Source organism: Ascaphus truei, chromosome 15 (genome assembly GCF_040206685.1).
Source record: "Ascaphus truei isolate aAscTru1 chromosome 15, aAscTru1.hap1, whole genome shotgun sequence".
Lineage (NCBI taxonomy): Eukaryota > Metazoa > Chordata > Amphibia > Anura > Ascaphidae > Ascaphus > Ascaphus truei.
Genome location: NC_134497.1, coordinates 45,884,669 through 45,897,744, shown reverse-complemented (window position 1 = coordinate 45,897,744; position 13,076 = coordinate 45,884,669). Strand labels below are relative to the sequence as shown.

At 47.4% G+C, this 13,076-nt stretch overlaps 2 protein-coding genes across 3 annotated transcripts in view; one reads left to right on the top strand and one right to left on the bottom strand.

The window, feature by feature from the left end:
- Positions 1-13,076, top strand: part of LOC142466893 (uncharacterized) — a 659,285-nt gene that overhangs the window by 122,020 nt on the left and 524,189 nt on the right.
- LOC142466897 (uncharacterized) overlaps positions 7,625-13,076 on the bottom strand; it is a 9,718-nt gene continuing 4,266 nt past the window's right edge. The window contains exons 1-2 of one of the 2 annotated variants that reach the window (XM_075572492.1): positions 10,265-11,550; positions 7,625-9,192 (exon numbers count right to left, since the gene is read on the bottom strand). In XM_075572492.1, coding sequence (XP_075428607.1) covers positions 7,763-9,192; positions 10,265-10,313 — 1,479 coding nt within the window. In that variant the 5' untranslated portion in view covers positions 10,314-11,550 and the 3' untranslated portion in view covers positions 7,625-7,762. Of the gene's footprint in view, positions 9,193-10,264; positions 11,551-13,076 lie in introns of those variants that run through there. The other variant, XM_075572491.1, reaches the window with a different exon arrangement.

Sequence of the window (13,076 nt, the reverse complement as noted above, 5' to 3'; positions counted from 1 at the left end):
TACCACAGATATATCAGCAATTCGCTGTATCTGATCATACCTTCCATGCTAACTGAAACCACGGAGGTTCCGAGCATGGGTAATAACACAGCAAAATTTGGCTACACATCTATATAGGGAGAATAGGCAGAATAGCTGCAGCTGATTTGCCCTCTACTCTATATAGCCATGCTGTGTCACTCGGATTAAGAGAAAGACTAGTACTCCCTATCATCATAGCATACATTGCTGTTCTAGGATATAATATATAGCATTTGAATAGACAGTTTATTCGCAGCCTCACACTACTTTATTCCTCTCCCCGGCCAAGGGGGAGTATAATTACTTATCTATACTAGATTCAAGCAATTTGACACTGCCATATCTAGACCGACAATAGGGGTCTATCTAATGGTAGCGACCTGCTACAGCTGGCATAGTTCCAGTCATCTGACACATTGTGTCATCGCTACTAGTGACATAACTCTATTCATCTGACAGATTGTGTCATCGCTACTAGTGACATAACTCTATTCATCTGACAGATTGTGTCATCGCTACTAGTGACATAACTCTATTCATCTGACAGATTGTGTCATGATCAATTTTTACTCCTTTCTATGCACCAATTTATTTTAAACATTAATTCCATTAAAGATAATTTTAATTAATACATTTATCATTTAAGATAAGTGAGTGCTATTTCAACTGAGTTCTTTTTCTTCTGGTCCATTATTAATACAATTCTCAGTCAAGCACCTTATCTACATTACTACATACTAATACTAGGATTCCAGCTTGAGCAGAGGTTCATCTACCTTTCCTATCCCTCCCCCTTCTTTCCCACGGTATACATGTTAGGATGGAAACATTAGCAAGACGAGAACGTGGACGATGACGTTCAGCCCCTCTCCTGGAGGCGCTGATCAACTCTAATACACACGGCAATAAGTTCCTCCAGGTCGGTAGGTTGTTCCTGGGCGGCCAATTCATTCTTAAGAGGTTCAGACAGACCCTTCCAGAAGGCTGCTGATAAGGCTTCATCATTCCAGCCTTTCTCTGCGGCAATGGTCCGGAACTCAAGGGCATATTTTGCGACCGATCTGTGATCCTGTGAAATATAAAACAGGGAAGATGCTGCAGTAACCTTCCGGCCTGGGGTGTCAAAGACCATCTAAATTCTTTCTTGAAGCGTACGAAATCCTGCGTGAGCTCTGGCTTCTGCTCCCAGATGGGAGATGCCCACGTCAGGGCATCACCGGTCAGCAGGGCAATAATGTATGCCACCTTGGATCTATCAGAAGAGAAACATGAAGGGGTTAACTCGAATTGTATATCACATTGATTGAGGAAACCTCTACAGCCATGGGGGTCACCCGCATAACGATTGGGGGTAGGAAGACGAGGTTCAAGAAGTGGGGATACTTTTGAGGTAGCGGAAGAGAAGGTTGCAGTACTAATTATTTGGGACAGAGATTGTCGTGAAGAAATGGTTGCAACACTTTGAGTTAAGGAATCAATCTGATTCTCAAAATACTGGAAGCGCTCAGCGATTGAGGCTAGGGCCTGGCGAACCTCAGGGGGGTCCATGTTCATTGGACAGAGCATACTGTAACGCTTGCGCTCACCACGAACAAGGCGGGACCACGGTACTGAGGTGGGAAAGTACGAAATTGCGCACCCACAGCAGCGGAAGCACGCCTGGGGGGTGGATAGTCAGTGTAGCCGGGTCTAGGATGGAGAGATTGGGTTAGTCCAGATACTTGCAGGAATCCAAGGGCGGAGCCAGGAGAATGGTCAGTGTCCATTGTGCCGTGGTCAGGGGTTGGGCCGGGAGAGTGGTAGCGTGTCAAAGAGCTGTGATCAGGGTTGGAGAGATGCGGGTAGTCAGGGGCAAGCCGGGGTCGTTATCCAGAGGGGGTCCAATATCCAAGCCGGGGTCGTTATCCAGAGAGGGTCCAATAATCAAGCCGGGTCGGTACACAAGAAAGCAACTAGAGAGAAACAGCAAGGCACAAGGCAAGGCAAAACAGAACGCAGGAACACAAGGCTACACAGGTTATGCTCAGCAATGAGGAAGTGAAAGTGAAAGTCTTTTACAGAAAACAGAAACCAATGAGGCGGGGGAGGAGTAGAGGCACAGCCTCTGCGGAGGCAGGGATTGGCTGCATGAGACAAGTGCACTTAGAACTGTTGACACGCAGCTGGGGAGCGGTGCACGCCGTCACATGCGCGCGCTACGTGTGATAGACGCGCGACGTGACCGGGGGGCGGAGCCAAGCTCCGTGGCACGGAGTGAAGAGCTGCGGGTGCGTGCGCGCTCTGTAAACAGAGTGGGGAGGCGTGCTGCAGCAGGTAAGGAGGGAACATGCCTCGGAGGACGTGTTCCCAGATTCCTTACAATTATGTGGGGAAGACCATGAGAATGTTTAAAGAAAGTCAGAGTCTTCGCCAGTCAGCCATCCGGAAAGCCCTGGCAGACACTGAGGGTAACGAGCATCTCACCCACAAACCTGTGGCCAGACATTTCAAGGAGCATAAACATGGACTAGCGACATTACGTTGTATGCCTATTGTCCAGGCTCAAATATCTGGAAGAGGAGGCAACCGGAATTAAGCACTCCTACAGCTTGAAGCTACGATGATTTACCGCTTCTTTCAGAACATCACCTCATATCACTCCATAGGCATTACAGGTGGACATTGGCTTTGGCAGTTTATTTCATTATATGACCTCATTGTTTATATCTCTTTATTAGGGAGAGGGAGTGGCTCAGTGAGTAATGACACTGACTGGCACTGAGAGTTTGAAACAGGGGAGCCTGGTTCAATTCCCGATGTCTTGCTCTTGTGACTTTGGGCAAGTCACTTTATCTCCTTGTGCCTCAGGCACCACAAACATAGATTGTAAGCTCCTCAGGGCAGGGACCTGTGCCTGCAAAATGTCTCTGTAAAACGCTGTGTACAACTAGCAAGAACATGCTATTATTATTACAGGTGGACATTGATTGTGGCAACTTGCCATAATATGACTGGGAGCTTAGACATCCTGTCTAAGGTATCTGCATTTTTGTATATCAGTGACTATTACTTTAATCAGTGACCATTACTTTATTGGTGTTCCAGCTACATCATCATTGTGTATATATATGTACTTTCAGCACGATTTTTGAGCACAATTTGGGTGTTTTAGCATGTTGTTTTCAGTGTGTTTCTTCTTACAGCGATGTCTAGATCAGTTCCGACAGCTGAATTACTGTTTTAGGCTCTTCGGAAGCAGTGTATATGTCAGAAGCAGGATCGGGACGTGTTTAAACCTTCTACGCATGCGCATTGAACCCAAGATGGCCGCCACATCTCAGAGAATGGGTTGCAACGTTGGATTAGTAGCATAGAAAAAGTAGCGCCAACCAACTACCACAGTACACAATAAAAAAATGTATAAAACAATATATTATTACACAGTAATCCAGTATCTGAAGAGTCCTGCTGCTAGAGTCCAGGGAGGTGATTTCAACACCTCCTAAATAAATGGTAAAGAAAAGGGGAAGTCCTCCAACGCATAGGCTCAGTTCATCATCCCAAGCAGGTATATGTGGGGGAAATCAGACAGACACACAAAACAGAGAGTATAGTATCAGTATGTACTACCAAAAAATACTGCTGAGTCCTCCGTTCCAGACGTCTGCATACCGGAATCTAGGAGGCTAGAAACGCATTCCAAAGCGTCTGCAGGAACGGAGGTTGGGCGGGCTTTTGCCTGGTTCAATCATTTAATTAATTACATAATTGGTTGCAATTAAGAGCCATTAGCCACACCTGACATGTAGGGCATTTGTGTGTTACACTGTCTTTCACTCACTACACCACCTTGAGAAAGGTCCCATTTGTGGGACCGAAACGTCGGTTTTCAGTGTCATTTCGTTTCAATACAAAACTCTTTCACCTGACTTACCCGAGTGCTGTCCCTGATTTCGCGTAAAAACGGTATTGTATGGGGGATAGAGAGATCTGCCACATCTGCCTGGTAACACAATGCTCACTTTGAACGAGGGGCTTCGTGTCTCGTGCCCCTACACTCCAGTGCCGTGCTCCCCACAGTCCCGTGCCCCCCTCAGCTAAATGCTTTTCATTCTGGGTTAGAGTTACAAATACAAAATAAAGTTGGGTGTGTCTCCTGGACTCAGACCATAGATTTGGCCTCAGATTCCCATATGAACACCTCCCTCAGCCTGGCAATGTGCTTGTGGGGAGGTAACGCCAGCGCATGTGTAACAGGGATCTCTGCCATAGAGGTGTGCAAGTGTAACCATCAGTGGGAAAGGACCCGAGGTGCGAGGTGGCACCACTTGTTACATCATTACTGCATATGTATATGTCGTTAACAAAGGGACACTTAACCCCCTCAGGTGCATTTTCATTTCAACATATAACCTGTGAAATAGATGGTCAGCCCTTGCTGCTCTCGAGATATTAAAGGAACATGGCAGTACAGTATGTAAAGGCGGCTGCATTAATGTCCCTCACTGGGGACGTTAGTCGTGTCTCTGTCCTCCACTTCAGTATTCACAGGACACTCTAGGACATTTGGTCGCGGCCATTTCACCTCAACTCTTCCCACCGCTGGCCACTTTGCTGTTAAGGTAAACGCCCTACCCTAAAATCCCTAACTCAAGCTCTTACCATAAAACCCCCTACCCAAAACAGTCTGTGGCCTAATTTATTTATTTATAAAATATTTTACCAGGAAGTAATACATTGAGAGTTACCTCTCGTTTTCAAGTATGTCCTGGGCACAGAGTTAAGACAAATAATACATGGTTACAAGTACAGTTACATAAATGAACAGGGTATACATTATATACAAGACATTGCGTGCACAGTTAAAGAAAATATATATTATGGGCGTATGAAACAGTTACAGACCAGATAAAAATGTGAGACAGCCTTAGATTTGAAAGAACTTAAACTGGTGGGGGATGTGAGAGTCTCTGGTAGGTTGTTCCAGTTTTGGGGTGCACGGTAAGAGAGGGAGGAGCGGCTGGATACTTTGTTGAGCCTTGGGACCATGACCAATCTTTTGGAGTCTGATCTCAGATAAGTGCTGCATGTGGTAGGGATGAGGAGCTTGTTCAGATAGCTGGGTAGCTTGCCCATAAAGAATTTAAAGGCAAGACAGGAAAGGTGAACTTTGCGCCTAGACTCGAGTGATGACCAATCTAGTTCTTTGAGCATTTCGCAGTGATGTGTGTTATAGTTGCATTGAAGAACAAAACGACAAATTGAATTGTAGAGGGTGTCAAGTTTGCTAAGGTGGGTTTGAGGTGCCGAGCCATATACTATGTCTCCATAGTCAATAATTGGCATTAGCATCTGCTGTGCAATACGCTTTCTGACCAGGAGACTTAGGGAGGATTTGTTCCTGTAAAGTACCCCTAGTTTGGCATAGGTCTTGCTTGTCAGGGTATCAATGTGCATCCCAAATGTTAAGTGGGAGTCAAACCATATGCCCAGGTATTTAAAACTTGTGACAGGGGTTAGGGTGGTGTTAGTGTTGGTTCTAATCTGGAGCTCAGTCGCTAGAAGCTTTAAAAATGTAGTCTTGGTCCCAAACACCATTGTTACAGTCTTGTCAGTGTTTAAAAACAGTTTGTTTTGGGAAATCCAGTTTTCGAGTCTCAAAAAGTCAGACTGAAGTTTGTGTACAAGGTCGGAGAGGCTATGGCTGTGTGCATATAGGATTGTGTCATCTGCATACATGTGTATTGAGGCTTCCTTACAAGCTGTGGGAAGATCATTGATGAACACTGAGAAGAGTAGGGGCCCCAGAACAGAGCCTTGCGGGACACCACAGGTGATATCCAGGGGGTTGGAGTTAGAGCCTGAGATGGACACATGTTGGGATCTACCTGATGGGTAGGACTGAAACCAGTTTAAAGCATGCTTCCCTATTCCAGAGCTCTGGAGTTTGTTAAGCAGGATAGCATGATCAACAGTATCAAAAGCCTTTGCAAAATCTAGGAATACTGCACCAGTGAGTTGTCCCCGTTCCATTCCACACTGGATTTCATTGCAAACTTTTAGCAGGGTAGTTATGGTGGAGTGTTTGGGGCGAATTGCTTAATTGGGAGTGGACACATTTTGCCATGACTTTGGATAGAATTGGGATAGAGATTGGCCTGTAGTTTGTGAGTGATTTGTCCCCACTTTTGAAGATTGGGAAAACTCTGGCCTGCAGACAGGATAGAGTTGACTATGGAAGCAATTGGTTTGGCAATGGCTGGGGCACCAAGTCGTAGGAACCTAGATTGTAGTAAATCAGGTCCACATTGGCTGCTTAGTTTTAATTTGAGGAGCGCTTGTGTAATCTCCTCTTCGGATACTGGGCCAAATTGAAAATTGTGGGCAGTGTTGGGAGGGGATGGGGCTATGTGGGTACTCCCAGGATGAGATTCAGGTTTGTGGTTTGGGCTGCGTTTCGCTAATAAGTTAGTAGCACACCCCACAAAGTAATCATTGAATGCATTTGCAATGTCAGTGGGGTTTGTCACAGTAATATCCCCCTTAGTGATATTACTTGGTTGTTGATGGTTAGAAGGCTGGAATATATTGTTGATAACCTTCCAGAAGTTAGCTGGGTTTGATGTATTCTGGTGGAGATTGTCATAGTAATATTGTGCTTTTGCGTGCCTTGTTTGCCTTGTGCACATGTTCCGCAGGCATCTGTAGTGATTAAGATCCTTGGTAGTGCCAGTTACTTTGTAGCTTTTCCACAAGGTATCCCTGAACTGGTAGAGTGCTATAAGGTCAGTTGTAACCCATGGAAGGTGGGCACTCCGTACCCTTATTTTGCGTAGTGGAGCATGGGTATCGCAGAGTTTTAAGAACTCGGATTGGAAATATTCGAGCGCAGAATCAGGGTCGGGAATTAAATCGATTCTGTGCCATGGGCAGTTGGTAAAGTCATCCAGAAACTGTTGTGGGTTAAAGTTTCTAAATGTTCTAATGAGAACTTTAGGGCTTGAATGGGGCGGTTTAATTTTCCTTACACAGTACATACACTATTGCATGGTCACTGAAAATATCAGGAAGGATGCCAGAGGATTGGATTCTGCTGGGGATTGAGGAGAGAATCCAGTCTAGCAAGGAATGGTTGTGCAATTGCAGGATTGTCCGTGTGGGTTGGGAAATGAGTTGCAATAGGTTAAGCGACTTGAGTTGTATCTGGATTTTGGGTCAAGCCAATTGAAGTTGAAATTCCCAAGAACTAGCAGCTCACTGTTCTCATTCAGAGAGGAAATGGAGCCAATAAACTGGATGATATCAGTCAGGGATCGTAGAGGGGCAGTAGATGCCAGCAAGCAGGATAGGTTTAGAACAGGGGAGGCAGATTTTGCCAACTAGAATTTCAAAAGAGGGTGGGCTTGGGGGGCAATTTAACAGTGTAAATTGTAAGGTGTCTGCAATATAAAATAACACCCCTTGTCCTCTCTTTGACCTATCTCTCCTATAAATGGAGTATCCCTGAATGGCGATAATTGCATCAGGGGTTTTAGGGGTTAGCCATGTTTCTGTAAGAATGCCGGCGGCCAATTGGTCACGGCGAAACTATTCCGATTCACAGCTAAGTGAGACTACAGACAGCTTCAGCATAATGGGGAACACATTTTATTAGGACCAGCAGCATGGAAATATAAAACATTAAGAACATTTTTCTTTCAATAAAACTACAGTAAGAATGATACAAATAACCTGCATTGAAAAAGTTATAACATGCCTGGCTTTAGAGAAAGGTCTCTCCCCTGTGTGTCCTCATGTGTCTGTTCAGGTTGGATAACTGAATAAATCCCTTTCCACATTCCCCACATACATGCGGTCTCTCCCCTGTGTGTGTCCTCTTGTGTATGTTCATGCTGGATGACACACTAAATCCCTTCCCGCATTCCCCACATACATGCGGTCTCTCCCCTGTGTGTGTCCTCTTGTGTATGTTCAGGTGGGATAAGTCACTAAATCCCTTCCCGCATTCCCCACATACATGCGGTCTCTCCCCAGTGTGTCTCCTCTTGTGTGTGTCCAGGCTGGAAAACCGACTAAATCCCTTCCCACATTCCCCACATACATACGGTCTCTCCCCTGTGTGTGTCCTCTTGTGTATGTTCAGGTTTGATAAGTCACTAAATCCCTTCCCGCATTCCCCACATACATGCGGTCTCTCCCCTGTGTGTGTTCTCTTGTGTGTGTTCAGGTGGGATAACTGATTAAATCCCTTCCCACATTCCCCACATACATGCGGTCTCTCCCCTGTGTGTGTCCTCTTGTGTATGTTCAGGTGGGATAAGTCACTAAATCCCTTCCCACATTCCCCACATACATGCGGTCTCTCCCCTGTGTGTGTTCTCTTGTGTGTGTTCAGGCTGGATGACACACTAAATCCCTTCCCACATTCCACACATACATGCGGTCTCTCCCCTGTGTGTGTCCTCTTGTGTGTGTTCAGGTTGGATAAGTCACTAAATCCCTTCCCACATTCCCCACACATATGCGGTCTCTCCCCTGTGTGTCTCCTCTTGTGTATGTTCAGGTTGGATAACTGACTAAATCCCTTTCCGCATACCCCACACACATGTGGTCTCTCCCCTGTGTGTGTCCTCTTGTGTATGCTCAGGTGGGATAACTGACTAAATCCTTTCCCACATTCCCCACATACATGCGGCATCTCCCTTGTGTGTATCCTCTTGTGTATGTTCAGGCTGGATAACCAACTAAATCCCTTCCCACATTCCCCACATACATGCAGTCTCTCCCCTGTGTGTGTCCTCTTGTGTCTGTTCAGGCTGGATAAGTCACTAAATCCCTTCCCACATTCCCCACATACATGCTGTCTCTCTCTGATCTGTGTCCATTTCTGTGGGTTCTGGTCTGATAACCAAGTCAGATTCTTCCCACTTTCTCCAAGATCTTTTCCTGTGGCAGCTGCTAATATATATCTTTTGGAATGAGAAGCAGTTACATTGTTTATTAATTGCCCTGACTGGTTGAAAGATGCATTTTCTGTCATATTTATTGGAATGTTGCAAGATTGTTCTGTCCTCATCTTTTCCATATACTCATTTGGGTGTTGGAACTTCAGATGTTTGAGGAGGTAATCCTGACTGCTAAAAGCAACCTCGCAGTGCTGGCATGGGTGGATTATTGGAGCTTGTCTTTGTACTAGACGAGACAAAAAATTCACTGTTACACAAACTGTCTTACAAAAGGTCATGCAGGAGAGGTAAGTTGGCATATCACAAAAAGTTCAGGATGAAAGTAAACTGCAGACGTACATTGTAAAAATGAAGGGTTTAGCACAACACGTGCAGCATTTGGGCCGGGAGAGTAGATATAGTGGATCATACATTTAAAGTGGATCATAATATTTAACGATTTAAAAGGAAATCTCACTAGCTGCAAAACACCAATTAAAGTGGCAAAAATCTTTTCAACTCCTTTGATAGATACTAAGTCGATAGTTTCAGTTGTAAAGGTATAATTAAACTGTTTGTACAATGAATAGAATACATGTCTCATTAGAAGCTCACATATCAGTAACCGGGTGTTCCCGTTACCGCACCATGTACCAGGTCTCTAATAGTTATAGGACGACCCAACTTTCTGCTAAATCTCCATTGTTAAATCAGGAACTAAATGCCCAATTATTGTATTTGACATCACAGTTGTTATTCAGACTTAATTAAGCTATACCAATATATAAAACCACTCACAGACAGCTGTTTCGACCTTTTGGGTCTCATCAGTGTGCGGCTAGCTGTACTGGCTCTGCAATTTGAAAAAGGCGACTGTACAGAGCCAGTACAACCAGCCTCACACTGATGAGACCCAAAAGGTCGAAACAGCTGTCAGAGTGGTTTTACTGGCTTTACATCTAATCCCTTGCTGTGCTTAAAAGCTGTATGAACAGCAAGCATTAGCCTATAAGGGTTCCATGTAAAAATGGATTTCAGGCAAAAGGTGAATGTGCTCAATTGCATGTCATTTCCCAGAATCCCTTGCCACAGTGGAAGCACTGTATGCTAGATGATAATGGTAAAAGGCAGGGTTGCAGACCTGTGTAAGACATGTGAATGTGCTCACAAGTGATTAGATATAGATAAAGATATCTAACATTTTTGCTTATTGAGTTATATGATATCACTCAGTTATTTCTCTAGTCATTTCACTCGTTAGGAGAAATTATTAATAATATAATTTAACATATGGTTACACACACACACGGCCACCGTACCAACTCTGCAAGGACTCCCATTGGCAGACGTGTGAAGGAGGCGGAGCATCCCCTGACGCGAGTGAGATACGCGATCGGGAAGGACTGTGCCTGCATACACACATACATCAGGAAGCCGAGTCTTGAGTAGGGCTGAGTGCGCCCATTGTCACTCTGCGATTTAAACAATGGGGAGTGTGAGTGTTTCCTTTCCCCTGTATGTTGTATGTATTGCATCAAGTAAATGTTAATGCACTATTGGGTTGGCATCTGTGTTTTCTTCTGCATATGAGGTTAACCAGGAGCCTACAGCCCAGAGGATTCGGTCCCATGGAGCAGCAGTAGATGTGTAATCAGTGTTAATATATTTTATCACTGGGTTATCTGCACATTATATTACACTATTTATCAATATTCGCCATGAACACCATTAGGTTCAGTTCAGTAGTTAATGTGGTTTAGGGAAACCACAGGTTTTAGGCAGCATTTGATTTACATTTTCATCAATTTATCTGTTGCCACTTCTTTAGCTATTCCCATCTGTATGTGTCCACAAGCTTTTACTTGTTCAATAAACATTGGATTTTCTTTTATGTTTATATATTTTAATTTTATGGTAGTATTTATTATTGTGGTTCCTTGGTTTATTATTAAATCGTAATTATAATTTATGTATTAGGATTGCTATTCTCCCCTGCCTCAGTCCAATTCCTTTATGTTGTGGCAGCTGTTTTTTGTTACATTTTTGTAATTTTAATATTGTATGTGTGTAGCCATTTAATTCCAAGCCGTTTGACCAATAGTCACTCTGATCCACTTATTAAGGATGGTAGCTGAAGCAATTAGTAATAACCCAATTTGGACTATATAAAAGGTATGATTATTATATCATTCCATATCCTCTGAAAAAGTCACCGCCACTTTTTGCGATAAACTGCGTAAGGACTGAATGGGATTGGCTGAGCCACAAACCTGTTTCATTGGTTCTCTGATACTACGGAGGGGAGCTGTGTAATTGCGGAACTAGGAGAGCGTGTTTCATTGTGCCGGGGAGCCGTTGCGTGGACGCACACCATCGGAGGTACCCGACTGTGGTTGAGGAAAGATGTCTACATGCCTCCAGCTACGAGACAGGAGCTCCATACCGGCAGACGAACAACAGGAGACTGATGCTCGCGTCCAATGCGCATGTTCTACCGAATTGCTGTGAGTGACCTCGTTAATAAAACCTTCTACTTTTTACACTATGGAGCCCGCGCTGTCCCTTTTTGTTTTCTAGAAATTATATATATATATCTATATATACACACATACACACACTAGCTGATATACCCAGCGTTGCCCGGCCGTGGAAGGGGGACAAGAGGGCAGGGGGGGGCAAGAGGGCAAAGGGCAGGGAGGGAGGGCAGGGAGGGAGGGCAAAGGGGAGGGAGGGAGGGCAAAGGGCAGGGAGGGAGGGCATAGGGCAGGGAGGGCAAAGGGCAGGGAGGGCAAAGGGCAGGGAGGGAGGGGGGGGCAAAGGGCAGGGGGGGGCAAAGGCCGGAGGGGGGCAAAGGGCAGGGGGGGCCAAAGGGCAGGGGGGGGCGGCAAAGGGCAAAGGGCGGGGGGGGAGAGGGGGGCAAAGGGCAGGGAGGGAGAGGGGGGCAAAGGGCAGGGAGGGAGAGGGGGGCAAAGGGCAGGGAGGGAGAGGGGGGCAAAGGGCAGGGAGGGAGAGGGGGCAAAGGGCAGGGAGGGAGAGGGGGGGCAAAGGGTAGGAAGAGGGGGCAAAGGGCAGGAAGAGGGGGGCAAAGGGCAGGGAGGGAGAGGGGGCAAAGGGCAGGGAGAGAGAGGGGGGCAAAGGGCAGGGAGGGAGAGGGGGGCAAAGGGCAGGGAGGGAGAGGGGGGCAAAGGGGAGGGGGCAAAGGCAGGGAGGGAGAGGGGGCAAAGGGCAGGGAGGGCAAAGTGCAGGGAGGGAGGGGGGGCAAAGGGGAGGGAGGGGGGGCAAAGGGGAGGGAGGGGGAGCAAAGGGGAGGGAGGGGGGGCAAAGGGGAGGGAGGGGGGGCAAAGGGCAGGGAGGGAGGGGGGGGCAAAGGGCAGGGATGGGGCAAAGTCCAGGGAGGGAGGGGGGGGCAAAGTCCAGGGAGGGAGGGGGGGGGGCAAAGGGCAGGGAGGGGCAAGGGCAGGGAGGGAGGGGGGGCAAGGGCAGGGAGGGAGGGCAAAGGGCAGAGGGAGGGGGGGGCAAAGGGCAGGGCAGGGGGCAAAGGGAAGGGGGAGGGAGGGAAGGAGGCAAAGGGAAGGGGGAGGGAGGGAAGTGGGCAAAGGGCAGGGGGCAAAGGGCAGGGGGGAGGGAGGGCAGGGGGCAAAGGGCAGGGAGGGGGGGAGTCAGGGACGCGTTAAAGAACCCATTCCCCTGCGTTTCCTCACCTTGCACCCGGCCACGCTCCTCCTCTTCCTCCGGGTACCGGCCGCCCTCCTCCTCCACCTCGGCTCCTCAGCGGTGTACGTTACCCCCGGCAAGGCTGAGAGGCTCCGGTGAGGAGGTGCTCTGCCTTTCAAGGGAGAGGCGGAGAGAGCCGGAGGAGCGCTCTCGGGATGGGAAGCGGCCTGTGTGAGGGGAGAGCTGCAGAGAGCGTGCTCTGTGTTTGTGTGGGGGGGGGGGGTGAGTGGGAGCGGTGTGTGCGAGGGAGAGCGCCGGGGAAGGGTGAGAGCCGGGGGGAGGATGAGAGCCATGGGAAGGGAGCGGTGTGTGTGAGGGAGAGCGCCCGGTGAGGGAGAGCGCTGGGTGAGGGAGAGAGCCGGGGAAGGGTGACAGGCCGGAGGGTGAGAGCGCCGGGGAAGGGAGCGGCCTGTGGGA